This window comes from Neltuma alba, unplaced genomic scaffold (genome assembly GCF_004799145.2).
Source record: "Neltuma alba isolate B1F8T4 unplaced genomic scaffold, ASM479914v2 tig00012194_pilon, whole genome shotgun sequence".
Lineage (NCBI taxonomy): Eukaryota > Viridiplantae > Streptophyta > Magnoliopsida > Fabales > Fabaceae > Neltuma > Neltuma alba.
In genome coordinates this window covers 60,065-85,463 of record NW_021636734.1, presented here as the reverse complement: position 1 = coordinate 85,463, position 25,399 = coordinate 60,065, and the positions used below count along the sequence as shown (strand labels likewise).

Below are 25,399 nucleotides of genomic sequence, written 5' to 3'. Positions count from 1 at the left end.
TAATTGAAGCATACTGGAAAGTTGTAAAAGCATGTGCATAAGCATACCCTCAAAATAGCAAAATATGAAAGGAAAAGGCATTCTATCATGGGATTTATGTAACGAATATACATAAGCAAGCAGTGTTAAACTGGTATATTGTACTAATGTGCACTTACCTGATGGACCCCGTAGATCTTGGGCTGAGTGGGCTGACCAATGCTGTACCTCACACGAGGGACGTGAACTGGGTGAGTTGGGGAGAGTGTGTCTATAGGGTTGGAGAGGTTTATTGAGGGGTTTGGGGCCTAAGAGGAGGTAAGAAAATATTTGGTTTGTTGTGAGGGAAGTGCCTGATCTCTCCAACACTAGGCTGAGGAAGAAGCTGCGTCTCTTCTACATTATTTTTGTCTTCTCTGTTTTCTTTCACTACTTTCATGGCTGTAATGCACTGTTTCTTTGTGTAAGCTCAAACTACTTATTGCAAGAGTCCCATTTCCTTCATTGGAGGAGGCTACTTATAAGCTATTAATATAAGACAGAAAAGGAGTTCCACCATTACCACTTATTTTCTACATACCTCATGCACGCCAAAAGTCTTAGACAACTGCATTAGCAGTACAATACAGGTGCTAAGTTTACAAGCTCCACGGCAAAGGGTGAGAAAAAGGTTGCATTCCAAATGCGCATTCTGGTGATAATAAATTGCAACACTATCTAATCCCCGAAAAAATAATTTGATGATGAGAAAATACATGTAACTTGAAAGTAGACGACAACAACGGAGCACTAACTCTTAACTCCAATAACAAATTTCCTGCCTATGAAATGATTAGTGTATCTCTAACAATTCTCATTATCTGTCACTCTAAGAAAACAACGCCAGTTCAAAACATCACTAAATTTGTGGCTGCACCGACAATGAAGGGCTCCATTAATAATCGTGTCAAGAAATAAAAAATAACACCCAGTGTGATAGAAATAGGAAGTGCAGGCAAAGCTCGACGGCACACTGACAACAAAATTAGAGTGCAACCTAGTCCTGATATGATTGCAAGGTAACAAGCATACACTGTCATAAGGTCATACATTGCAGCTCTACCCACAAGGACACTGTAGAAAACAAAATCTCCAAGCCCAAGTTTAATACCCCTATCAGCAATCTCCACATCACCAGCCCTCGACTGCCTTCCTTCATTTCCCATTTCCATCATTTCTACAAGAGGAGATGTTTCCTCACCCACAATCTCATGGTCCCTGCCATTAAAATGCTGACCTCGACTGGATGGACCGACAACTGTCGAATATTGCGACGAATCACTACTCGATGAATGCTTTTCTCGCGCATTACCCACCAGTGGCGACCTCTCCCCATCATCTCTGTCACTGTGAGCCTCCTCATTCTGAAAATCCCCCAAGGTCACTGCAGAATAGTCGGCATTGCTGCCACTCTCGTTCTCATGTCTATTGACGTTGTCCCTTGACACTGCTTGAAGCTCGATTGACGAAGAATCTGAAACTCCAGCGACCAAAAACCCTAAAGACGAAGCCCCGCGATTCCCAGTTCGAGCGACCGTAGGTCGAGCCTCGTACACCAAGGCAGGAAGCTCTTCATCCCTAGTTGAGGCCAAATCCACCAACAGCTTAAGCGGGCCACCGGGAGCCAAAACAGCCACCAAATCATACACAGCCAATGCGACAAGCAAAACCCAAGTAGTCCACTCGGGCAATTTCGTGAACCAGGCCGCCACAATAATCCCCAGACAAACCATGTAGGTTTGCCTCAGTAAAATTGGGATCCCAACCGAAAACACGGAGAGAACACCAACAACGGTGAAATTGAAAAGAAGAAGAAAACAAGTGACGGAATCAACAGGAATAGAGAACTTTTCGATGACGGACAAGAAGATGGATCCGCCCATGGTGCCAAGAACGAAGAAGGCGGAGAAGCGCATGTAGTTCTTGAGGAAATTGGTGAAGTTGTAATAATAAAGAAGAACAAGGAGGAAAGTGACGATGGCAATTAAGATGACGAAGACCAAAGCATTCAGAAGAGCACCTTCGAGCTTCTGGGAAGCAGAGTCGGAAGGGTTCTCGACGTAGACAAGGTTGGCAGCGGTGCGAATGGTATCGACAGAAGCGGGAGAGAAGGGATTGGAGGAAGAGAGGGAGTAGACGAGGAGGACAACGAGGAGCATACAGATGGAGACAGGGGACATCACCCCGATGATCTCTACGCCAATGGAATCCAGAATGCTTGACTCCATGGTGATTCAGACGATTATCCCGGGCGAGGAATTTCGTCGAGCAGGGGCCGGGTGTGGACCGCTTCGGATTTTGGCTATTGCATATGGGGGTTTGGGGGCATCGATCAGATTCAGAGCTCAAGTTATCTTTTCATTTCCATCTCTCTACCCCAACAGCTTTCAGCGTCTCTATAACTCTATTTGCTTGTGAGCATCCAGCGTTTACTTTTCCACTGGATCCCCCCCCCCCTTTTTAATTTTTTGCCTGAACTTTCTCCTAGACTTCAAACTTCGTGTTTGATTTCTTTTTTTTTTTGGGCACAGCCATTAACCTCTTACGCTATACCCCTTTTTTTTTTTGGGGACTGATACGCAAAACCCAATTCTATTAGTACTGTATTTGCTTTTTGATTCTCGAGACTTCTCTTCTTCATGCCAAATTCCCAAAACAGTACCTGACTTAGGGATCCATTTAATTGATGCTGCACAGGAAGCAATATTGTCTGGTGACAGCGGAAATCCACATATTCACCTTTCTCAAGGCTATTAACCTAATACTCTATGTATATAAAAATACTACTTTCAATTTTTAATATAAAAGTTTATTTAATTTTTAATTTGATTATAAATATAATATTTTAATTCATTTTATCTCTTATATTTATCTATGTTTTTTAAAGTAATTCTTATAATAGTCACACATGTTAAAGGTTCCCTAACTAATACATATGTCCAGTAAGGGTATTTTAGAAAAAATAAGACATGTTTGTTACAAATAACTAACTTAACAAACTTTCTTAATTTACTCAAATTAATCAACTAACTATTATATTAAGGATTGGAGATAGTCTATAACATGAGAGTTTTTATAAATAAGCATATAATCTGGTTTATTTAATTCAGAATATAAAAATAAATAATTCATTTAAAAATGAACTTTTATAGTCATTGTAAGCAGTTTACTTATCTTACAAGCACAACAATTGGACCAGGAAATATCATGAAGGACATTATTTTCTTCTTACCCTTATTTTCTTGAACAGGCGTTAAAGTTACTGGCCCTTTTCCTATATTTTTTATTTATTTCTGGTTGCTCATTGTTAATTGAGATTCTGTAATGTTGGTTGTTTTTCATCGGCGTCACCTGCCTATTTATGAAAGAAAAAAAAAAGAGGTTTTGATTCTTTTAATCAAAAGATTTGGGTGCAATTATCAAAACGATTTCTAATTAAAAAAATCACTTATATTAAGTTTTTTTGTATCTATTATATCAAATATTTCAAGTACACCTGATCCTGTGTTAATTTTTTTCAAGTGAATTTATAGTTTAGTGATACTTTTTGAGTTGTAAATAATTACACAGGATAGATTTTACATTTAGAACCAGAGAAATAATATTTTAAAAATATGACACATGATCATATATGATTGAAGAACTTGATATAAGGGGTATAAAAAATTTAACTCAACTGCTATGCTTAATTTAATTAAAACATAATGAACAAACGATTAATAATGAAGTGATGAATACATATCTAATAGAAAATTTATATATTTGTTATGTTAGCATTAAAAACCATTTATTCACTACTTCTCCAAATAAAAATTTTAAATGATGCACATATAAAAAAACGCACGTGTGACTTTGCTCATAGATGAATTGTTTTTAAAAAAAAAATGTCATGGCCTGTTCAAGAACTGAGTTGGACGGACTCCTTTGCTAATTTAAACTTTCGTCCGATAAAAATTTAAAAAAAAAAATCAATGTATTTTTCCCCTAACAAAACTTTTGTGCGTTTCATAAAATAAAATGCTGCTTAATCATCTTAGTTAGACTGGATGACTGGATGTGCTCTATCCATGCAGGTCCTTTTATTTGAGAATTTCTATGCAGTACGATCTCTGAGACTTCATTTGTAGTATATAAATAAAATCTTACAATTAAAACAGGAAGTAGTGTTATTTTTTTCCCATAATCAATTTTGTTTAACTTTGTATGCGTATGTATTTATATATTTCTACGTTCATCGTATCTCCGAGCTTTCGCCTACACTTCATCCGAACCATACATCCCCCCTGTTATGATCACACTTGACAATAAAAGCTTAACAGATGCAGCTGCAAGATAAATCTCAGAGGCTATCGTAACGAGTCTCAAAACTATAATACTAAGAGATCAAAAAAAGACGAGAAAGAAAATTACAGTAAAAAGATTTTTTTTTTACAATAATTTTTTATTAGAGGTAATATTATTTGAAGAATAATTGAGTATTAAAAATAGACATATCTCTCGTAGGATTAGTCCTTTTATTGAATCTAATTTTTATTCTTATTCACAACAGAGAGAGGAATCTTTTTTTTGCTAAAGTATAGGTATCTTCCTATTAGAAACAATCCTATTCGATGTACTGTCGGGTACTAAATGTGGACACCTCTTCTACCAGAGATTCGAATATTGGTTCATGTTGTGGGGTATTAGTTTTTTATGCTAGACCCAACCTCTGTCGGCAACAGGAGAGGAATCTTCATAAACCATAATAATCTCCACTGTCCACAGGCCCCCATCTTCCTCCATCTAAATACCCAATAGGTTTGTTCCATGTCAGTCCACTCGGCGTCTTATAGTCCATTAGTCTCAGGTTCACGGTCAGCCCATTCACTACGCCGCATCCCATTCTCATCGCTAGCCTGGGGCCTTTTGATTCTGGTCAGGATGATGCTCAAGACGAATTCGTTCGTTCTGTGAAAATTAAACCCCAGGACTACTAACAGTGTTAGGATCTAGTAAAAAGAGTTAGTGCCTCACAACGTGATTTGAATTTTTACTGGAAAAAGTGTCTACGTTTAGTACCCGACAATGCCTCCAATAAGAAGATAGCTATGTTTTAGCCAAAAAAAAAAAGAAAAAAAAACCTGGGAGTCTTGCATGGAAAAATGCAGGGTCTACATTCTGCATGCTTATACGGATCTCAACCGAAGAATAAAAATGGCATAGCAGGTTGACGATGCACGAAGCATTGAAGCAAAGTTTTGATCAAAGAAGTGGGTTTCCAGGTATGAGTCGTTGCTGGGAGGGCTCAACCAAAAGAGCACCGTTGAAGGACTCAAGAACTGCTAATAATTTGGTCGCATTTCTGTTTATTAGTTTAGGGGGTGTTAGGTGATCACAAAAACACTTTTAAAAAGTGTCTTCACCGAGATAAAATTCCTCAGTCACTTTTAATCTTTCAAACACCATCTTAGCACTGCAGATCAGATAATGGGATTCGCAGGGGAATTCACACACGCACACATCTCACAAGCCGTGCATCTACACACATACGTACGTACACACACACATATATATTCATAAACGTTCATGTATGTATATTACACATACACAACGTTGTGGGTGAGGATGGGGATGGAGTGAGGTCGGGAGAGAGGGGTTGCCGACTCCGAATGGGGACTGAATAATGATTACGTTTACAGGTGAAGTGTTTTGATTGGTTGGGGTTGATGATGGTGGACCCTCAAATGCATTGGCGTCACAACGCACAAACGACAAGGTTCATCTTCCATGACCCATTTCGTGTAAACGACAAACCTCTCTTTCCTCTGTTTCATGTTTATCTTTCTAATCTCACGCAAAATCCTTCCCTGCGTAACATATTGATCTCCTCTTTTAGCCCAGACCGCGCGCGTTCGTTGCTTTCTCCTCCCTCATCGGTCATTATCATTCTGCTTTCGCTTTAGCATATCTGCAATTTTTCTTGTCCTCTTCCCCGACAATTTTTGGGGCGCTATCATCAGTTTTTTCAGAATCAGTTTTGGTGCTCATCACAGTGATATAATACTTTTCAAATCTCTATCTTTCAAATTTGACATCGATGGTCAAAATTTAAATTTTATATAAATATAATCTTTCAATCATAGTTTTTCAACAAAAAAAGATTTTTTATTTAAAATTATGAGTTAAAAATTTTAAAATTAAACCATTAAAACTATATCTCAATAGGGTAAATTTCACTACCGGGAGAAATATCATGATACTCCTCCGGTCCTTATTATAAGACCCAATTTGACTTTTTATTTGGTCCTAATTATAAGACCCAATCCATTTTCTCTCTTATATTTATGCATTTTTTTCCAAGATAATCCTTCTAATAATGATAGTTTTAACCAATATACTTAATTAGCAAGGATATTTTAGAAATAACAACACTTATTTATTATAAATAACCAACTTAACTTACTTCCTTAATCTCCTCAAATAAGTCAATTGGGTCTTATAATTAGGACCGGAGGAGTACTAACTACTACAATGAACAAGCGAACTGATTCCTATGCTTTCCCCTCCCTCCTTGCTTTTTTAAGCACATAAATTAATAAATATTGTGACCGTGTCAAATTATTTTTCCAAGTGTTTTAATGTGTCCTTCATCTATTTTGACAAGTAATATTGCTTGAAACTTCTAAAATTAATTAATACTAAGGTATAATTGGAGAAATCATTACTTGTATTATCTTCAAAATATTAAAGTAGTGTTTAGTTTAAAAAATGGCAATTAAACAGGAACGTAGACGGTGCATGAAGTTTTTTTTTCCTGCCGACAAGTAGTACTCTACAATTTATAGTTTTTAAATAAAAATTGTTATAAGTTTAACATCAAATACTAGTACTAAATATTTAATAAATGATGCAGTTTATGTTCCAATAATATAAAATGATTATTTATTCATGTTTCAAAGATGTCCGCTGCGTGCAAGGGACCTAACTAGCTAAATATTCTCCAACTCGAAGCTTCTTTCGTCGATGAGAAGCCGCTCTGCTCTGTAAGTCTGTTTCCACACTTACCGGTTGAGTAGTTGTTGCCGTAGTATTTAAGTTACGGACTTATGAATAGCATTCGTATGCGATAAAAATAAACTAAAAAAAAATGCTTAATTGATCTTTAAAAATTCTTCAGTTTATTTCAAGTTTTAACGTGATTGCAAATAAATAAAAAAAAAAGGATCACAAGGTATTCACTATTCAATATTTCCGACGCATCTAACACGAATAGCTAATAAAAAATGTTTAAGTAATATTTCCGGTTCTAATTATAATTATAAGATTTTGTTTATAAGAATTTATCTATAGATGATAAACAAATTTTTATAATTAATACTAGGAGGCAGTACATAATAAAATGAACGAACCAAACTTAAATGGATTCTGTGTCATGCGAAAACGTGACGTGCCCGTCGTTCTCTCTTCATTTTCGATTTCGAGCTTCCCTCCCCGACTCCTAGCATCACTATGAAGAGAGTTGCCGGCACCGGCGCTGTAGCCGAAGCAGTCGCTGGAAACGTTGATATTCTGATGGAGATACTCCTGCGAGTGCCTGCCAAACCACTGCTCAAATTCAAATGCGTTTCGAAGCACTGGTTGACTCTCATCTCCGATCCACAATTCTGTCGCTCCCACACTCTTCGCCACCACATCCCTCACGCCGTCCCTAGCGCCCTCCTCCTCAACAATAATTACAGACCTTCTCCTCACTTCCAAATCGTCCCTCTCCGAACTTCCAACTCTTGTTCACCTGTTGTTCGCATTCCCTATTTTGATTACCTCAACGTTCCTCGCGTTACCATTCTTCAATCATGCAATGGGCTGCTTCTTTGTTCCTCTGGCTTCCTCATGCCGCTGGAAGAACACATGTCTGTACCCTGGGCCTCCTATTTCCCCTTCCCTACCTCTGCCGATTATTGTGCTTCTGTTGTGACCGACGATGACTGTGGCTTCAGGTATTTTGTCTGCAACCCCACCACCAAGCAGTTCGCTGTCGTTGCTTTGCCAGACCGGGAAGTTAGGAATAACTTGATAACGCTTAATTTGGCTTTTGACCCTTCGAGATCCCCGCACTATAAAGTCATTTCAATCTCATCGGGAATTTCAGGAGTTACCGACGACGGTCCTAGCCTTGAAATTCGAGTGTATGCTTCGGAGACTGATTCTTGGAGCGAACGTGGTGTTTGTTTCATTGCTCCCTTCAGTTTGGCCATTCATGCTGGTGTTTACTGCAACGGTGCCATTCACTGGTCCAGCCAAGGTGAGGATTCTGTGTATTTTGAGGTGGACAGCCAGTGCGTAAAAGCTCTGCCAATGCCACCAGTTAGCGATGATTGGGAATACTGGAATCTTGCGTATTTTGGGGAGTCCAGGGGTCATCTGCATATGATAGTGATGGAGCCTCATCAACGTGTAGTGTTTGATATTTTGGAGATTAATGAAGATTACTCTGGGTGGTCTGTGAGATACCATGTGGATCTCGCTCCGATGCAGAATTCATTCCCGGAGCTGATTTGGTATTTCAAGAAAAAGAATGAATCCTTTTCTATCTTGTGTGTTCTTCGTCAACCGAAGGAAGAGGACTCCTTGGTCGTGTTGCTCGTGGATGGCAGAGTCATGTCCTTTAATCTGGTGAATCATACTTCAAGGCAGCTCTGTGATTTAGAGCTCTGTGTCATGCCTGATGGTTGCGCTCCATTTCCTCATGAACGCAGTGAAGCATTTCAGTACTTTGAGAGCCTTTCCATTCTTGGACCACCAACCGCATGAGGAGTCACAAGCCTAAGTATTTATGGACTGTGTCATATCAAACATGTAACACGAGCCATGACCGCTTGTGGCAGGCTAAACAGGGGAGCTCTTTTTTCGCCTTAACTTTCATATAGAACTACCAAGCTGGTATGCGTCCTCTTAAGGGAGATGGCTTGGACATGTGTATATATTTGAAGGTCAGCTCTATTGCTCGAGGAAAAACCAATACATATCCGATTTGCTCAACTTAACAGTAATGCTCTGTTGAACCCCGTACCGTTCAGCTGAGCATGCAATGTCTCTCGGGGCCTTCTAGCTCCGTAATGTCGTTCAGGTGTTCCCAGTAAGTAGTGCTTCGTGTCGGTTAACGTCTAATGTTTTTCTTCAGCTTTAAAAGCTCACACAGGTCGGATGATTAACGCATGTAAGTTATCAATAAGACTTGATGATTTGTATACGATAAATGAAATTATAGTCGTGTCTAATACAGTGATTTAAGTTGTTCTGTTTGTAATATTTATTTTACTTTCTCTTTTATATATGTCTATCAAATTAAAACTTCGAAGCGAGTTGTCGGCCACAAAAATAAAGGGGGAAAAAAGAAGTCGTCCAGATCTTTCGAAGCATGGGATGCTTTAGGAGGTACTGGGGAATGGACTTACTGGAAGCAGAGACATTGACATGGGGACACAGGACGCAGCATTAACATACACACAATGACCTGAGATTTATTTGAAATGTGCGTGGTTATTCAACGCGAATATCCAGTACGCGTCGAACATGAACTCAGCTCCTCTTTCAAAGTATCCATACTTCACAGATGAAATTGTATGACTGAGCAATAAAACGATCGGCTCTTGCACTCAAATATTTTTATTGATTCGTGAAATTAGACCTCTTCAATTGTGGTGCCTATGGCATGCCTTGTTCAGTGGAATAGGAGGATCAGAAAATGATCCGTCCACAATTTGTTCAAATACCCATTTATTAGCTGCCTGAGTGTAGTGCACCCCATCCCAATTGACCCAAACCGATGGATCCCCGCATGGTTTTCCCACTAACACCTCTTTCCCACGAACCTTTATCTTTCCTCCACACCCAATATTTTTATTGAAGTTGTACTTCCCACCATGCCCACAGCAAGCTCTCAGGGGTTCCATGAAACCTGCATTCATCAACCAAAACTCTCACCAAAGATCACTCTCTCACATGCATCAAACAAAACTTATACAGAAGAACTCACCATGCTTCTTTGCTTGACTGATGAGGGAGTACTTGACGGAGTAGACATCAACGTAGGTGATCGCAGCCAAGGGAAGTTTCTTTCTGAGTTGAAGCACAACTGCTTTCAATCGACGATTGAAATAACGAGCAACTTCGTTGTAAGGGATGGCACATCCGGCTCTATCCACCTCAGTTGTTTTCAGCGGACGAAGGTCCATTATGTATGGCAAACAACCAACTGGACCTGTATTGTGTATCCAGAACGACCTTCCTCCGTGATCATATACATACTAATCAAAAGCACCAAGTAACAGAGTTAGTTTCCTTGGTGAGAAGAGATAACATTAACCTTCCTCTTAACTTGTGTTCAAATTAGACTTTCTGTAATTGACTGCGTTCTGAACACCAAAAGCATAAATGTGAAAGCACAAGATTTTTTAATCTAGGACTTTTAGTTCACCTTCACGATGTTGTTGAACTGTGCTAAAACATCAGGAACATATGCTTTGACTTGATCAGTGGACATGTTATGGAAATAACCTGCCGTCAAGTCGTTCTGCCCAATATCGAAAGTGTATAATGCACGAGAAAAGTCTTGTGCTTTTGGCAGCAATGCTGTATATAATCCTCCTGAAGGAAAAAAATAAAAAAAATCCATGACATCCACGTCAAGGTAAATTCTCAAGTTAACACTGACCGTATCTTTAGTTGTGGTTAGGTTTTTTGGGAATGGATAGGGAAGAGAAAATGAGAGGCGTATAGACACAGCCAATACCTTTATTGCGAAAAGTTTGAGATCTGCGCTGGAAATCACTGAATTGAACGAACTGGACGTCCAGAGAGAAAGGACTGAACCCACCAACCTGATGAAGGGTTGTATTCTGGGGCCTGATGGTGGATCCCGCCGTGGCAAAGTTGGCTCCATGCGTAAAATTTGAGCCAACCGAATCAAGGAAAGCATTCAAATATGGTAGACCCAGCTCCTTAGCTTTTGACGACCAATTTTTTATTTAAAAAAAAAAACAAAAGATCTCTGTCACCAATAGTTAATTCTCACAGCTAGATGACTGCGAGTCTACAAAAGATCAGAGTAACTCTTCTAATAATTTGAGCGAAATATCTTGGTGCAATCTCATATCAGTGTTAGCCTCGTATCTGAAAAGTAGAATCTTCAGAAGAAAAGATCAAAACGAGACAATCCATACACCACATAAAAACACTTTCAAAACTATATTTTGAATCTATCCAAACAATTTTTAGAAACAAATGATATTTACCGCATCTGGCCATTACCTCTTATTTTGACTGATGCCGACACGATTTTACATTAATTACCAGAAATTCAGGGCCACAGGGCTTCATAAATTCGTGTGTTTAGTGCTAAAAGATGATTTTAGAACTGTCATGGATTAATTGGCACTAATTAGTCATCAGTTATGCATAAAATTGAAATTTAAACCGGTCGATCACGTTAAGAATGGCGAAACTATTTTTAATAGGGGAAACAGATCGACCTTAAGTTATTGCATCACGCTCCTTTTTAATGCTTTTTTGTTTTATGCGTTAGTAGCAACAGCACAGACCCAATAGTCTAACAGAAGGGCAATAAAATAAAAATTAAACATAACATGTTTGTCGCCGCCTTGATATAATAAAAAACAATAAGCGATCTTTTCTCAAAATCGTCTACAGAAATCAGAAAATGACCACGCTGTTCTTCCAAGGCGGTAGAACTGTGGACTGATGTGTTCGCATGTAGTATCCATGACATGGACTGTTGCAAACACAACAAAATTGGGATCTGAATCTGAATAAATCGACTGAATAGGAGTCGGAGATTGACAGGGAGAGAGGAGAGAAAAAGGTGGAAGGTACCTATGAAATCAATGACAAGACGGCCGTCGCAGTAGCGTCCGGCAGGGTGGCGGAAGAAGGACTCGCCATGAGGAGGACCGGCTTGGCCGAAGGCAGCAGAGAGACCACCGGTGTCAGAATTGGAGTCTCCAAAGTTGAAGATGGCCGGAAAATCACAGTCCCTTGAAGCATCTAATAACAATGGCTCTGGATTCAGTACCACTGAGATGAAAAGCCACAAACACAGAGCACAACTTGGAATCAACCTCATATTGCTAGTTCCGGCGGCCAAGGTCTGGGAGAAAGGAGAAGAACGGAGGCTTGGGTGAGTTGAAGACAGCAAGTATGACTGTATCCAAAAGAAATAATAGAAAGCAAAAGGGGACCTTTATTGCGTATTGTATTATTTTATTTATAGAAATGTGTCAGAGAAGATTCAGAGAATCAGAGTCGGGCACCGCTATGAGCCCAAAAAAGGACAGCCTTCTTCCTATTTCAAGCTTTGTGGGTGATTACCTTCTATCCCCACGTCCGTGACCTCTGGACTCCTTTTGATATTATAAAAACATTAATATAATTAAATATGAATCCTAACAGTTTTAATTCGCTCACCGCAATGCATAATGCTTATCCGTGGTGATTAATGTCGTTTGATGCAAATGAATAATATGATGTGCTTACTACTTGATGCCCCGGAAACATTGCTTCGTGATTTAATCTTTTACCTGTGTAGGCTTCTTAATTTGCATGGCTGCCTGAAATTTTAAAATGAGAAAGTTAATTTTTTATTCTTATGATTTTAACTCAATTATAACTCTCTACAATGCAATTACACCTGTGTAGGTTACTGTAAACTCACTCTTTATAGTTTTGATTATTTAAAATTTAAGTTTCCAAGATCACGGCATACTTTAAATGGTTAAATTTGAGCTGTATAAATTAAAATGTAAAAACTGAGTTATGATTGAATTAAAGTTATTAGGACTTATTAAAATCAAATCGAATTGGCAAAATATAAACTGTCATAGTTGTTAGGTTAACCTCTTAAATTTTGTCGGGAGGATGAGAGTGATTAATAAAAATTTTTTCCCCCATAGATACGATACTAGAGAGCAGGGACCAGTCTGAGATATTTAATTTTAAAAAAGTATTTTTTATTTCCCGATATGTTTTTTTATATATTTATTTTATATTCCTAAGCTTCTAACTTTGTTTCTGATTTTTGGTTGATAACATTAGACTCAGTTGTGATGGCCCAAAAAAAAAAAGAAAAACTCACTTGCGCGGGCCCAAAAACTCTTTTCTTAGGCATTACGCCCACAAATGCGTTAGGATCAAAAGCATCATCCAAGCGTAGGAGCGCCGAGAGGTACATGTTTTGTATAAAATACTAGTCGGCCAACTATTTGATTAATCCGAGGAAATTAAAAAGTTATTTAAGATAGTTATTTATAATAAATAAATATTATTTTTTTAAAATATTTTTGTTGATCGAATGTATTGATTAGAACTATCGTTATTATAAAGATTATCTTTTAAAAAAATGACAAATATAAGAGACAAAGTGAATTGGGGTCTTACATTTAGCATTAAAAAAAAGTCGAACTAACTCTTATATTAAGAACCGGAGATAGTATTAATTTTCTTACATAGTATCCTTAACTAATTTTAAAATATGTAAACTGATTAACCAGCTTTTCCAATTAATTTGTATGTAGAATAATTTTGAGATTTTGTCAAGAATAATTAATTTTAGGTAACTTCTTTAACTTATATAAAATAATTAATTAAAAATTATAAAATGAATCAGAGGAAGTACATGAAAACTCACCTCTTTACAAAAATTAATCCGGAGACAATATTATCCTGAATCAAACATACAGACAGAAAATGTAGAAAGGTGCAAATCAAAAATAATTTTGATTGCTTATAATTAAAATAATTAAGCAGTACTAGTACTACATAAATACCACCTCCGGTCCTTAATATAAGACCTTGTTTGATTTTTATTTTGGTCCTAAATATAAGACTCTAATCCATTTTGTCTCTCATATTTATGTAATTTTTAAAAAAAAATAGTCATTCTAATAATTCTAGTTTTAGCCAACACATTTGATTAGTAAGAATATTTTAAAAAAGACAATACCTATTTATTATAAATAAATAAATAAATAAACTTATTTTTTTAATCTCTTTAAATTAATTAATTAATTCCTATAATTAGGATAGGAGGGAGCAGAATGCTGCTGACAGCCAAGAGGCGAGGCGAGGCGAGCAGCCCAGAAGCTTCTTCAGAATGAATGGGTCCCGCCGCTTACATTGCTATGCCGCCCTCTGATCATACGACTAAAAATCCATCCAACGGTCAATTTTTGACATGGTTGACCACAGCTCACATTTTCCCCTTGTTTACTCAACTTCACTCGCCAACTCCCTTATCCCTCCCGGCCCCGAGCCCTTATCCCTCTCTCCCTCGGAGCTCCTGGCGATGGCGACTGCCCTTAGAGCCCCCACCGCCTTTCGGCCGCCACTTCCACCTCTGTCTTCCACTTCTCATAAACCCTTATGCGTCTCCCTGAAACACGCCAGTAGTTTCAGACCATTTTCTGTAGCCTCTCCGCAGTTGGGGAATACAGCATCGCAACGGGTGGTAAAGCTTGTGCCCTTTGCTTTCAATGGGGAAGCCGACACCGCTGAGGCTCAGGAAGTTCACGAACCAGAAGTCCTGGTGAGTCATTCTATGTATTCTTTTTTTTTTGTTTATTATTAATATTAGTTCAATTTTGTTTTCGAGAGATGCTAAATTAATTACATTTTAATTATCATTCCTGATAGTTCTGTTTTCGTATATTATGGCTGCCAAGTATGAGGGGGAAGTATATGTAGAGATGTAGTGGCTGCTAGATTATCAGTGTTTTGCGCTCAGTCCCTGTAATTTCTGAAGAATCAATACTTGAGTTATCCAGAAGATTTTTTTTTTGGGGGGGGGGGGTTGAGTGTCATGGCTGAATGCTGACGTGCAAACAATTCTGCGAGTCCCGATTATGTTATGCATTCACGTAGAGGAAAATGGGGATTGTTATACTAGAGTTGTCCAGGCTTTGAAATATGGATGGGAGCTGCTAGTGTAAAGAAGATAAATGAGAGATGCAATAAGGTAGCTAGGCAAAGAATTAAACTAATACAAGGCCAAAATTGTGTTGTTAGTATAAAAAATTGAACCAATCTATTGAGACAGGGAAGTTTCTTCGTTCCTTAAAGAGTAAAGGCCTCTTTTTGGTCAAAAAAGGGCCTCTACTTTTGTGATTCATTGATCGTGGAACTGAATAGCTGATGATGGTAAATTGCAATTCTTTTGGGTCCATTTAGATGGCTTACTAATGAAAGTCTTGATCCGTGCCATGAGGTAAATGATGGGTAAATTGCAGTTACTGAAACCAAAGGATGCAAACTGCACATCGATTGTAATCATAGTATTAAATAAATTACTTTCCACAAGCAGGAATAATGACTTGTGGATTCCTGGATACGTCTTCAATTATTTGACGCCAAATTTCATTTTTTCGGACCTCCTTTCAATAACGACTTAACTTAACTACTTGATAGGTTGGAAACTTTACAGCTTCCACTAAGGAGCAAGGATGATACTATTGTATTGGAAGTGTGTGTGTGTGTGTTTTTTTTTTTATCTGCAAAGCTCTGAGTGGAAATTGGCAATTGTTTTGGTGTTTTATAAAAGACCAAAAATCTGTAGTTCCTTGAAGTGCAAAAAGCCATAACATAAAAGTAGGAGTACATATCTTTTTCTTTTGTTTTTTGTTTGTTGTTTTTGGATGAATTAGTAGTACGTATCTACTTGTGGTATGAAGGTGTCGTCTCAAGTACTTTGATTCAATTATTTGTATTAATTCTAACGTTACATATCTACTGTGCTCAATGTTCCCCCCCTGATTTTTGGGTAGATTAAAAATTCCTGTATATTAGTGTTAGTAGGAGTAATTCTTCCATGAATTTGCTTCCATGTCTCTCATTCTCCTTTATGGATTTTTGAACAATAAAAATTTATTTTTTTGTGTCACCATTGTTGCCTGGGGTGCATATCTCTTGTTAGGGGGCACTTTTTATTATTAAAAAACGAAGTCATTTTTTTTATGCCACTTCTTTCTAGTAGTGTGCCACTTTCTTCCTTGCAATCATATCTCGAGCTGTATGCTATTTAATTTTTTGGAATTTTTTTTTTTTGGGGTTGTTCCTTTTTTGTAGTTTTAGTGCCTCCCTGCCATTACGGAACATTAATTCTCACTGGATGAGTATCTATGATTGAGGTTCAGAATGTTAAAATATTCCTGATACAGGGAATAGAAGCATCCAGAAATTTGATTCCTGATCCTCTCTCAAATTGCTGGCAGTCTGATATGTTCATGTTACAGGATTCCTCAGATGGTGCTGCCGGTGCAGAGGATGATACAGGTGACAATGAAGTTATTGATGCTGAGGAAACACCCGATTCACCCCTTCTAACGTTATTTCAGTCTTACAAAGAAGCAGTAACTAATAATGATGAAACCAAAATTATTGAGTTGGAGTCATCGTTGAAATCCATTGAAGATGAGAAAAATGGTCTTGAACGAAAAGTCGCTTCTTTATCTGAAGAGTTATCAATAGAAAAAGAGCGGGTTCTGAGAATTAGTGCTGACTTTGACAATTTCCGCAAGAGGACCGAAAGAGAACGCCTTTCACTGGTTACAAATGCTGAAGGGGAAGTTGTGGAAAGTTTATTGCCAGTACTGGATAATTTTGAGAGAGCAAAAACTCAGATCAAGGTGGAGACAGAGGGAGAGGAAAAGATAAATAACAGCTACCAAAGCATATATAAACAGTTCATTGAAATTCTAACCTCGCTTGGAGTTGAACCTGTGGAGACAGTTGGAAAACCTTTTGATCCTATGGTAAGTTTACTCGACCCTTCTAGCTTATAGTGTTAAATGGAAAACCTATTTGACCTTCAACAAAAAAAAAAAAGTTTTCAACGGTGATAATTATTTGGCCTTACTGCCTATAATTATTTCTTCTTCTGGTAGATCAGCCCAAGTATTTGTTAGCGCTTCATGGTGAGCTATAACCAAGTTTATCCCATGGTCTAAATACAACTATGTTCCTGTTGTTGAGGAGCAGCCTGTTCAATTATCTGCTACACAACATGATGATGATATTCATGTCGTCTTTTTTGATTTTATCACCCTAGAGTTGTTTGACTTAAACTAAATTTACACCTATCTGCTTGGGGTTATCCTCCAATGCATTCAGTCCGCACGGTATTTTTAAGCATGGTCCTTTTATGAATACAAAAGTTTTTAGATAATAGAAAAATATCCACCTTTTTCTTGTTTTTTGGGCCATATTGGGGTCATCTATGACAAACTTTTTTGAACACTCTGAACTTTATTTAGATTTCCTGAATATCTGGACACGCATTAAATTCTGAGTAGTGCTTGATTGATTCAAGCTACTTGATGAGTTTTTCCAACTAAAAAACCCACAATTATATGTGTGGAGAATTCAATGTGTATTCTTGGTTCCGAAGAACTACTTTCAGTCCTTTGCTTATTAGATATGTTAAGGCTTATTAGATGATTTTATCTGGATACTAGTTGAAATCCCTGCAAGCTGGTGGTTTTACGAGTTAATTATATATGTTAAGGCTTGAGCGATTTATTGATAAATCATAATTTGCACTTCTGAAAGCTGCACGAAGCAATTATGCGTGAAGATTCCACCGAATTTGAGGAGGACATCATAATTGAAGAATTCAGGAAGGGTTTCAAACTCGGGGAAAGACTCTTGCGTCCTTCAATGGTGAAGGTATCAGCTGGCCCAGGACCTGCAAAGCCTGAGGGGGAAGAACCGCAAGAACAGGATACAAGTGAAACTCCTGAGAGTAGTCAAGAAAGTGAGGGCAGTGCAGAATCGGAGTCTGCATGAATGATCAATTTTTTTGCGCCTGGGTTCATTTTTCTAGAAGTAGCAGTAAGTTCAATAACCAGAAGTATAATGTTGGATTTGAAAGTTGCGAAAGAAACATTGGAGCGTGGCTCTTACTAAAGAAAGAAGATTCTGTTTGTAAGGTTTTGAATTGCGATTTCAGCTTTGCATGGCTTCGTAGAGTTGAGCTATTTCTCATGAATGCTTTGTTCCAGGAATTCACAATTCTTCGCTTGATAAAGAATCCCCCCCCCCGGGTGGCCCTTCTCAAATTTTGTATTTCCTAAACATTTGTTTGGAGGGTATTTTGACTGTATCATACTTCTCTGGTCCTAAATATAAGATCTTTATACACATCAGTCTAAGGGTCTTATATTTAAGACCGGAAGAGTAGTATCGTACCAAATGAAATATGAATGAACTTAAAGCATTGAATCATGATTCAGTGGCAGCGGCAGCCATGTGGAACGCAATTTCTGGTGGTCGTCTTTGTCCATAATTGATGGCCAAGTGAGGAGATAGGGGTTGGTCGTCTCGTGCAATTGGTGCCGTGTAACAGAACTCCAATCCTCGTTCACAATAGCTACTGGTGGTGATCACGATTTACTGAGACGACGAAGCGATCATGTTAGGCTTTAAGAAATCTAGTGAAGAAGATTCCTCAGGATGCAGATTTTTTTTTTTGGGATACAACGAAAGGAAAAAAAAACACAAACAAGCAAGCGACTAGGATGTCAGATTAGCTCATAATAAGAGCTCCCCTGGTGACTCGGGGCCAAGAATCTGCAGACCCACGTTACTGCCAAGGGCATGTCTGGCTAGGGCGTTCGCTAACTGGTTTTGAGCTGGGTCAACAAGCTGCAGCTCAAGATCCCAGTCTCCCCAGGCAAGTCATGCATTTCGAGAATGCCAGCATATTCAGTCGAAAGAGAGAGGAGCATTAGGGCCTCGGTAGAGCTACTTCGTAGGACGACGCTCCTAAGCCTACTGTGCTAGGCTCCCTTCAATCCCATCGTGATGCCCCAAGGCTCCGCCCTGAGTTTTGCTTTATATGAGTAAATTTACATTATAAAACGGACATTATATTCGGAATCGGAGTACTATAAATTTGTACGGAAAAAGGACCATATTTAATAATATTCTGATTAATAAAATTTGGATCATATTCTGATTTTAATAAGAATGTTCTCACGTGACACTCGATGGTCTTTTTTGTGGCCCACGATATTCAAAGAGTCACTTATTTAATTATTTCACGTGAAATAGCATAAGACAGATAGATTTTAAGAAAATATTTCAAAAAATATCTTTTTCTGGGGCCCAAATATAACAGCTGAAATAAAATCCCATGCATAGTGTTGTATGATTGGTATCTGATGTAGAAATTTGCACTGAAATAAAATTGAATTTTTGGCCAAAAAAATGTTGCGCCGGCACTCTAAGATGAATGGGCATGAATATTTATGGCCTATATGGATAACATTATTTTGTATAAATTTTGTATTATAAGGTTATATTAATATTTATTAAATATTAATGGACAACTTTGATATTGAGAAAAATAGGAGGAGCTGATACTGTTAGCAATAGCGATGGCTGTTTAGCAAGAATACAGATCTATTCCTGCCGAAATTATACACGCACACACCATATAATTTTATTTAATAGTAATAGTAATATCAATAAAAAGAGAGTTATGAGGGAAATAAAAATCATGATTTTTTTTAGTAGAATATCTGTGTCGTTATCCTAAGAAGTTATTGTTAGATTTTTTTTTTTTTTTAAAACAGAGGAGGCGGTTAATGAGTGGGCGAAAAGGGAAGTTATTGTGGGTAATTGTTCCCAAGATACTACTTTTGTATGATACTAGTTTTTTTTATTTTTTCATTTAGGTAAAGTTGTATTGTATATGAGTTATTAGTGTCTTAAATTAATTAATTTCCAGTACATTCAGCACTTTGAAATATTTTCAGTATCCTGAATTAATTAATTTTTAGTAAATCCAACATTTAGAAGTATTTTTCTTCTGGTATGAGTCAAAGTATCACTTTGGACTTGCGACTAATCTTTATGGGTCAAGAGCATTAAGATTAAAACCCTTCCAACAGTGTACTTTCTGGGATTTGAACTTATGTTTTCTTTTTTGCAAGATGAGACTGCTTACCATTTCGGCTAATAACTTATTGAGATGGTAAGATTTAGTATCATAAATTAATTAATTTTTAGTACATTTAGTATCCTAAATTAATTAATTCGCAATTCAATGTTCCAAAATATTTTTCCAATGGCATTTAGTATTATAAATTATTATCTCATCTCCAAACTTTTTTGGGTCGATGAGTAGGTGGGTTCAATATTCCTCCGCTGACACTATTTTCCGCTCCTTTGGAACGATTGTGTTTTAATTTGGATGAGTAAGGAATGAGACCCAAACACACGGAAAGAGGAAAAAAGCAAGGGAGCAGTGGCCCCGTATGCTGAGTCATGCGATTTAACCAAGTCCATAAATTACAGCGTAACCCCATTTTTGGTGTGAAATAAAAAAAAAAAAACTGTCTTGACTCTTCATGGGATAATAAATACGATCACGGCTATTTAATATAAAAAATAAGTAACTAATTTGGCTGGCAAAAAAAAAAATTAACTAATTTGAGTAGATTTAAAAAATTAGATAAGTTATTTATAATAAATAGATATTATCTTTCTTAAAATACCCATTAATTAGAACAACTATTTAATATAATATTTAATATGTACAGTTACAATGACTAACTTAAAAAATTAATAAATATGAAAAACAAAGTGAATTAAAATCTTATATTTAGGACAAAATTGAATGTCAAAATAACTCTTATATAAAAAATAAGTAATAATAAATAACTTGTATTTTTTTTATAAATTTTATATTATATAAAGTAAAATAAAATAAAATAAATTTCGTGCAATTTTATCTCATACTCTTGAAAATAGTTTAACTTTGGCTTTACCATTAACTCTCAAAAAGTTAATTAAGTGGCATTATGTACCTTAAAATATTTTTTGAGTTAATTTGTTATCAATCTTTTTAATTATTTTCAGTACTCGCCTTCAATGTTTTCTGGAAAAATTCACCCAAAAAAAAAGAAATTACTAAATCTGAATTAAGATTGTTTCCTATACTTTAATAAGTTTTGACTATACTTAACTTGCAAATAACAACATATTTTTTTATCTGAAGTTTAATAATTTTTAGATTTTTTTTAATGAGACTATCCTATGTTTTCCACCAAATTTTTCAGCAATAGGGTGGTTTTATAATTGTTAACGTTAGGCCTTTAAACAACTGTGATTAAAAAGCATTTCTTTTTAATGTTTATGTCTAGTTTTAGTATCCTTTAAAAATTAATGGTGCCAGCTGTTTTTTTGGTAAAACATGATTGTTAAATCCACGTGTTAACCTTAGTGTTTATTATCCATAAAGATTAACGACAGTTTTATTTTTTATTTGTTTAATATTTCATGCCAAAAATGGGGTTACTCTATAATTTATGAAGCGGGCTGCTCCCTTGCTTTTGGCCTTTTTCCTTGCGTGCGCGCCTCATTCCGCACTCATCCAAATTAAAGTACGGTCGTTTCAGAGCAGCGGACAGGCAGCATGCAGTGTCAGCAGAGGGAAGCCAACCCTAGGCTATGGGAATTCATAGTTTAATCGCTGCAACTTGTACGGCAATAACATAAGGAACCACGGCTCTTATCTTGTCATAGATAACGACCAGGCTTTTGTTTGTTTGTTTTGTTTTGCCAACGATAATGACCAGTTATTGGAAGGTGTGCTAAAGATGATTTAGCAATTGATGGTTAAATCTTGACAAGAAGTTGATTATTACCTTCTTCCAACCTTTTTTTTTTTTGACCCTTTCAAAAAGTAGGGTTATTAAAGTCATTTTAGATGACACAATGATTCGATTTCCATCCACAAAACTTGCAGCGTGTTTTTAGATTTTTAAAATCCTCCGGCGAAACATTGATACTCAACACACTGATAAATAATATCCCGTCCTAATTATAAGAGCCAATTTACTAATTTGAAGGGATTAAAAAAGTAAGTTGACTTAGTTATTTGTTTTAAATAGGTGTTGTCTTTTCTAAAATATCCTTACTAATCAAGTGTGTTGACTAGAACTCATTATTATAATGTTAATAATGGTTACTTTAGAAAAAATGTATAAATATGAGAGACAAAATGGATTAGGATTTTATATTTAAAATCAAAATAAAAATCAAATAAAATCTTATATTAAAAATTAAAAATAGTATATAATTTGATAACTTAGGGCAAAACTTCCGAGACACATCACCGCCTAGTGCTGTAGAGGGGAGACGTGGGGCAACCGAGACCATGTGGATTTGGCTCCCCAGGAAAAGTAGGTTTAGAAAAGGACAAATCATATTTTGATTCTCAATTATTTAATGGTCCAGGCGGGAATTAGATTCTCTCCACTACCATTCCCATCCTCTTCCCCTCCACTACTCTCCTTTTCTTTTCATAATCATTGAATCAAAACTCCAATAGTCCAGATTTAATATTTTATAACATTTTATAAAAATAAATATTATGATAAAAAATAGATAAATAAATTTAAACTGTTAAAATCTAATCTGAACAGTTCACAACTACAGACTGTTATTATAGAGCAATTTTTTTTATTATAATTGTAAATTGTTCAGACCATTTTTTAACAGTTTAAATTTATTTATTTTTTAATAACATTATTTTTATAAGATGTTAAATCTGAACCATTGGAATTTTGATCCAATGGTTGTGAAGAGAAAAGAAGGGTAGTGGAGGGGAAGAGGATGGGAAGGTAGTGGAGAGAATCCTAGTCCGTTTGGGTAACCCCAAAATCACTTTTTAAAAGTACTTTTACGTAAATCGAGATAAACTCATCTACATATTTACTTCGTATACTGTAAAAACACTTCTGAAATCATGATTTTAAGGGGTGTTTGGCAACCTCCAAACTATGGTTTCAGAAGCACTTTTTGGTAAAACGAGACAAATTCCTCCATATATTTACTTCGTAAACCGTAAAAGCACTTCTGAAACCATTATTTAGTTTCTATCCAAACACCCCCTTAATCTTACCCAAACACCCCCTTTATAACAGTTTGTGGTACACTGGTACCCTCTTATCAGTTGCTGGCAAATTAAATAAGTATACTCTTGTAAAGATACTTTCAATATTTTCACAGCAGAAGCTTTAAACCACGTTAAATTTGGCTTGAAAATTTACTGACTTTTAAATTTTAACCGTATCTAATATGTATAATTAAAAAATAAAATAATGAATCGAAGATGAATTTATATAAAAAAAATTGGTGATGTGACTTATAAATATAATAAATAAATTCTTTTTCTGACTTATAAATAGAATTATGAGAGTATTCATCATTTGATTTTAAGCACGCTGTTTTTCTAAATTTTTAACGAGGAAAAAGATAATATATAAAAGAAGTTAATGATGTAATTTATAAACACAACAAAAAAGTTAAGGATGCCATCAAGTTCGTGGCATTTTCACCTGGAGAAGATAGCATACTCACATGTGATGAAGGCAATTGTGAGCAGGGTCAATGAATATATTCCATATTTTTGTTTAAAAATTGAGTTTAATGAGTAATATATAATAAAACAAAACCCCTCTCCAATTTTGACTTGACGTGACGTATGAGTACTACTTCTTATTACGGTGATTAAAATCGAATCGTAATTGAAAAAGCGAAAACCAAATCGAACCGAATTTAATTTTAGTTTTTTAATTCGGTTTTTGGTTATATATTCGATTTTTATTTTTTAACAATTCGGTTTCGGTACTTGGTTTGGTGAGTAAAAAAAAAATCAGTTATAACCGAAAACCAAAATAAATATATTATCTATTTATATTTAATAAATATTATTATAATAAATATATATGGGTGTATGTGAACTCTTTAAATATATTTATATTCAATAATATAGTTATAATGAGTATTATTATAATAAATCACATTAAACCATGAAATATTTATTAATTAATGGCTGTAATTGTGTTTTATTATTATTTTTAATATAAAATCACTTTTTATATTTATATATTTCGGTTAATCAGTTACCCGAATCAAAATAATTCGGTTTTGGTTAGTTTGGTTAATCGGTTTTCGGTTTGATGTTTAAAAACCCCTCTATTCGGATTATTTTAGTTATTACTAAAAACTAAACAAAAAAACTGAATACTCACCCCTACTCCTCACCCGTTTATTTTATTCCTTCTCCCACCCGTAGGTTCCACTCCCCCAATTCCTTGCGTAAATAGTATTTTTAGTCTTAATTATAAAAGCTAATTGATTAATTTGAAGAGATTAAAAAAAGTTAAATTAGTTATTTATAATAAATATGTATTATTTTTTTAAAATATATTTGCTAATCAAGTGTATTGGCTAAAACTGTCATTATTAGAAAAAATATATCAAAAAACTATATAAATATAAAAGATAAAATAAATTAAAATTTTATATTTAAAATCAAAATAAAAATCAAATCAAATTTTATATTAAAAACCGGAGATAACACACAGAAGCATTAGTCCAATTTCAATAAAGACTAGAAAAGGACTCATATTTAGGGGGTGTTTGGATAAGAACAAAACCATGGTTTCAGAAGTGCTTTTACGGAATACGAAGTAAATATATAAAGGAGTTTGTTTTGATTTATAAAAAAGTGTTTCTGAGAAGTGATTATGGGGTGTTCCAAACACCCCCTTAGTGGAGCACAGGCGGCATAAAATGTGCAACAGCCAGGATAGCGTTATTTCCACGAGGATATGGACAGGCGGCAAAAAAAAAGAAAAAAAATTTCCAGGATGGCGATTTCCAAGTATGGATATGAAAATTTGTGAAAGAGAATACGTTTAGACGGATTTGGATTTTCTTCACAACCTTCCTCTTCCCCTTCGCTACCCTTCTTTTCTCTTCACAACTATTGGATCAAAATTCTAATGGTCCAGATTTAACATCTTATAAAAATAATGTTATTAAAAAAATAAATAAATAAATTTAAACTGTTAAAAACTGGTCTGAACAGTTTACAATTGTAATAAAAAAATTAAAAAAATTGCTCTATAATAACAGTATGTAGTTGTGAATCATTCAGATTAGATTTTAACAGTTTAAATTTATTTATCTATTTTTTATCATAATATTTATTTTTATAAAATGTTATAAACTATTAAATCTAGACCATTAGAGTTTTGATCCAATAGTTATAAAGAGAAAAAAAAGTAGTGGAGGGAAAGAGAATGGAAAGGGCAGTGGAGAAAATCCAATTCCTACCCAAACACCCCAAAGTAGCCTTACGTTAACGTTTGTGATCGCAAAATTCTCTCAAAAGGCGGACACATACACACACGTGCTTATATAGAAGCGATGGATAATATGTCAACGAGATTAAATTTAATTAATAAGTTACCCTTGAAAACCCACATTTAATAATTACGGTGAATGCGGGAAGGTACGGGCTATGCTAACAATCAAT

General features: G+C 35.8%; 4 protein-coding genes across 5 annotated transcripts; 2 read left to right on the top strand and 2 right to left on the bottom strand.

Moving 5' to 3' along the window:
• Positions 1–761: 761 nt before the first annotated feature.
• Positions 762–2,403, bottom strand: LOC114724642 (presenilin-like protein At1g08700). The gene has a single exon (XM_028911037.1). The coding sequence runs from the start codon at positions 2,244–2,246 to the stop codon at positions 867–869; it is 1,380 nt and encodes a 459-aa protein (XP_028766870.1). The 5' UTR covers positions 2,247–2,403; the 3' UTR covers positions 762–866.
• LOC114724644 (protein GrpE-like) lies at positions 2,137–18,122 on the top strand. 2 transcript variants are annotated; one of them, XM_028911040.1, is made up of 5 exons: positions 2,137–2,150; positions 2,962–2,966; positions 14,347–14,596; positions 16,299–16,817; positions 17,614–18,122. In XM_028911040.1, the coding sequence occupies exons 3-5, from the start codon at positions 14,357–14,359 to the stop codon at positions 17,848–17,850; spliced, it is 996 nt and encodes a 331-aa protein (XP_028766873.1). In that variant the 5' UTR covers positions 2,137–2,150; positions 2,962–2,966; positions 14,347–14,356; the 3' UTR covers positions 17,851–18,122. The 2 variants fall into 2 exon arrangements, with proteins under 2 accessions (XP_028766873.1, XP_028766872.1); XM_028911039.1 differs by lacking the exons at positions 2,137–2,150; positions 2,962–2,966 and having other exon boundaries at positions 14,309–14,596.
• On the top strand, positions 7,507–8,808 carry LOC114724646 (F-box protein At5g07610-like). Its single transcript, XM_028911041.1, has one exon. The coding sequence runs from the start codon at positions 7,507–7,509 to the stop codon at positions 8,806–8,808; it is 1,302 nt and encodes a 433-aa protein (XP_028766874.1).
• Positions 9,502–12,295, bottom strand: LOC114724643 (GDSL esterase/lipase At3g26430). The gene is made up of 5 exons (XM_028911038.1): positions 11,890–12,295; positions 10,790–11,002; positions 10,475–10,644; positions 10,034–10,304; positions 9,502–9,955 (listed from the first exon to the last, which is right to left on the bottom strand). Exons 1-5 carry the CDS (start codon positions 12,137–12,139, stop codon positions 9,690–9,692), a joined length of 1,170 nt encoding a protein of 389 aa, XP_028766871.1. The 5' UTR covers positions 12,140–12,295; the 3' UTR covers positions 9,502–9,689.
• Positions 18,123–25,399: the final 7,277 nt, after the last annotated feature.

Excerpts from the sequence above, each read along its gene's own strand:
- LOC114724642 (XM_028911037.1), bottom strand. The coding sequence starts at position 2,246 with ATGGAGTCAAGCATTCTGGATTCCATTGGCGTAGAGATCATCGGGGTG.
- LOC114724644 (XM_028911040.1), top strand. The coding sequence starts at position 14,357 with ATGGCGACTGCCCTTAGAGCCCCCACCGCCTTTCGGCCGCCACTTCCA. Across the intron at positions 14,597-16,298 it reads TTCACGAACCAGAAGTCCTG|GATTCCTCAGATGGTGCTGC; the intron begins GTGAGTCATTCT and ends TTCATGTTACAG. Across the intron at positions 16,818-17,613 it reads GAAAACCTTTTGATCCTATG|CTGCACGAAGCAATTATGCG; the intron begins GTAAGTTTACTC and ends CACTTCTGAAAG.
- LOC114724646 (XM_028911041.1), top strand. The coding sequence starts at position 7,507 with ATGAAGAGAGTTGCCGGCACCGGCGCTGTAGCCGAAGCAGTCGCTGGA.
- LOC114724643 (XM_028911038.1), bottom strand. The coding sequence starts at position 12,139 with ATGAGGTTGATTCCAAGTTGTGCTCTGTGTTTGTGGCTTTTCATCTCA. Across the intron at positions 10,305-10,474 it reads AGTTCAACAACATCGTGAAG|TATGTATATGATCACGGAGG; the intron begins GTGAACTAAAAG and ends GCTTTTGATTAG. Across the intron at positions 9,956-10,033 it reads CAGTCAAGCAAAGAAGCATG|GTTTCATGGAACCCCTGAGA; the intron begins GTGAGTTCTTCT and ends TGATGAATGCAG.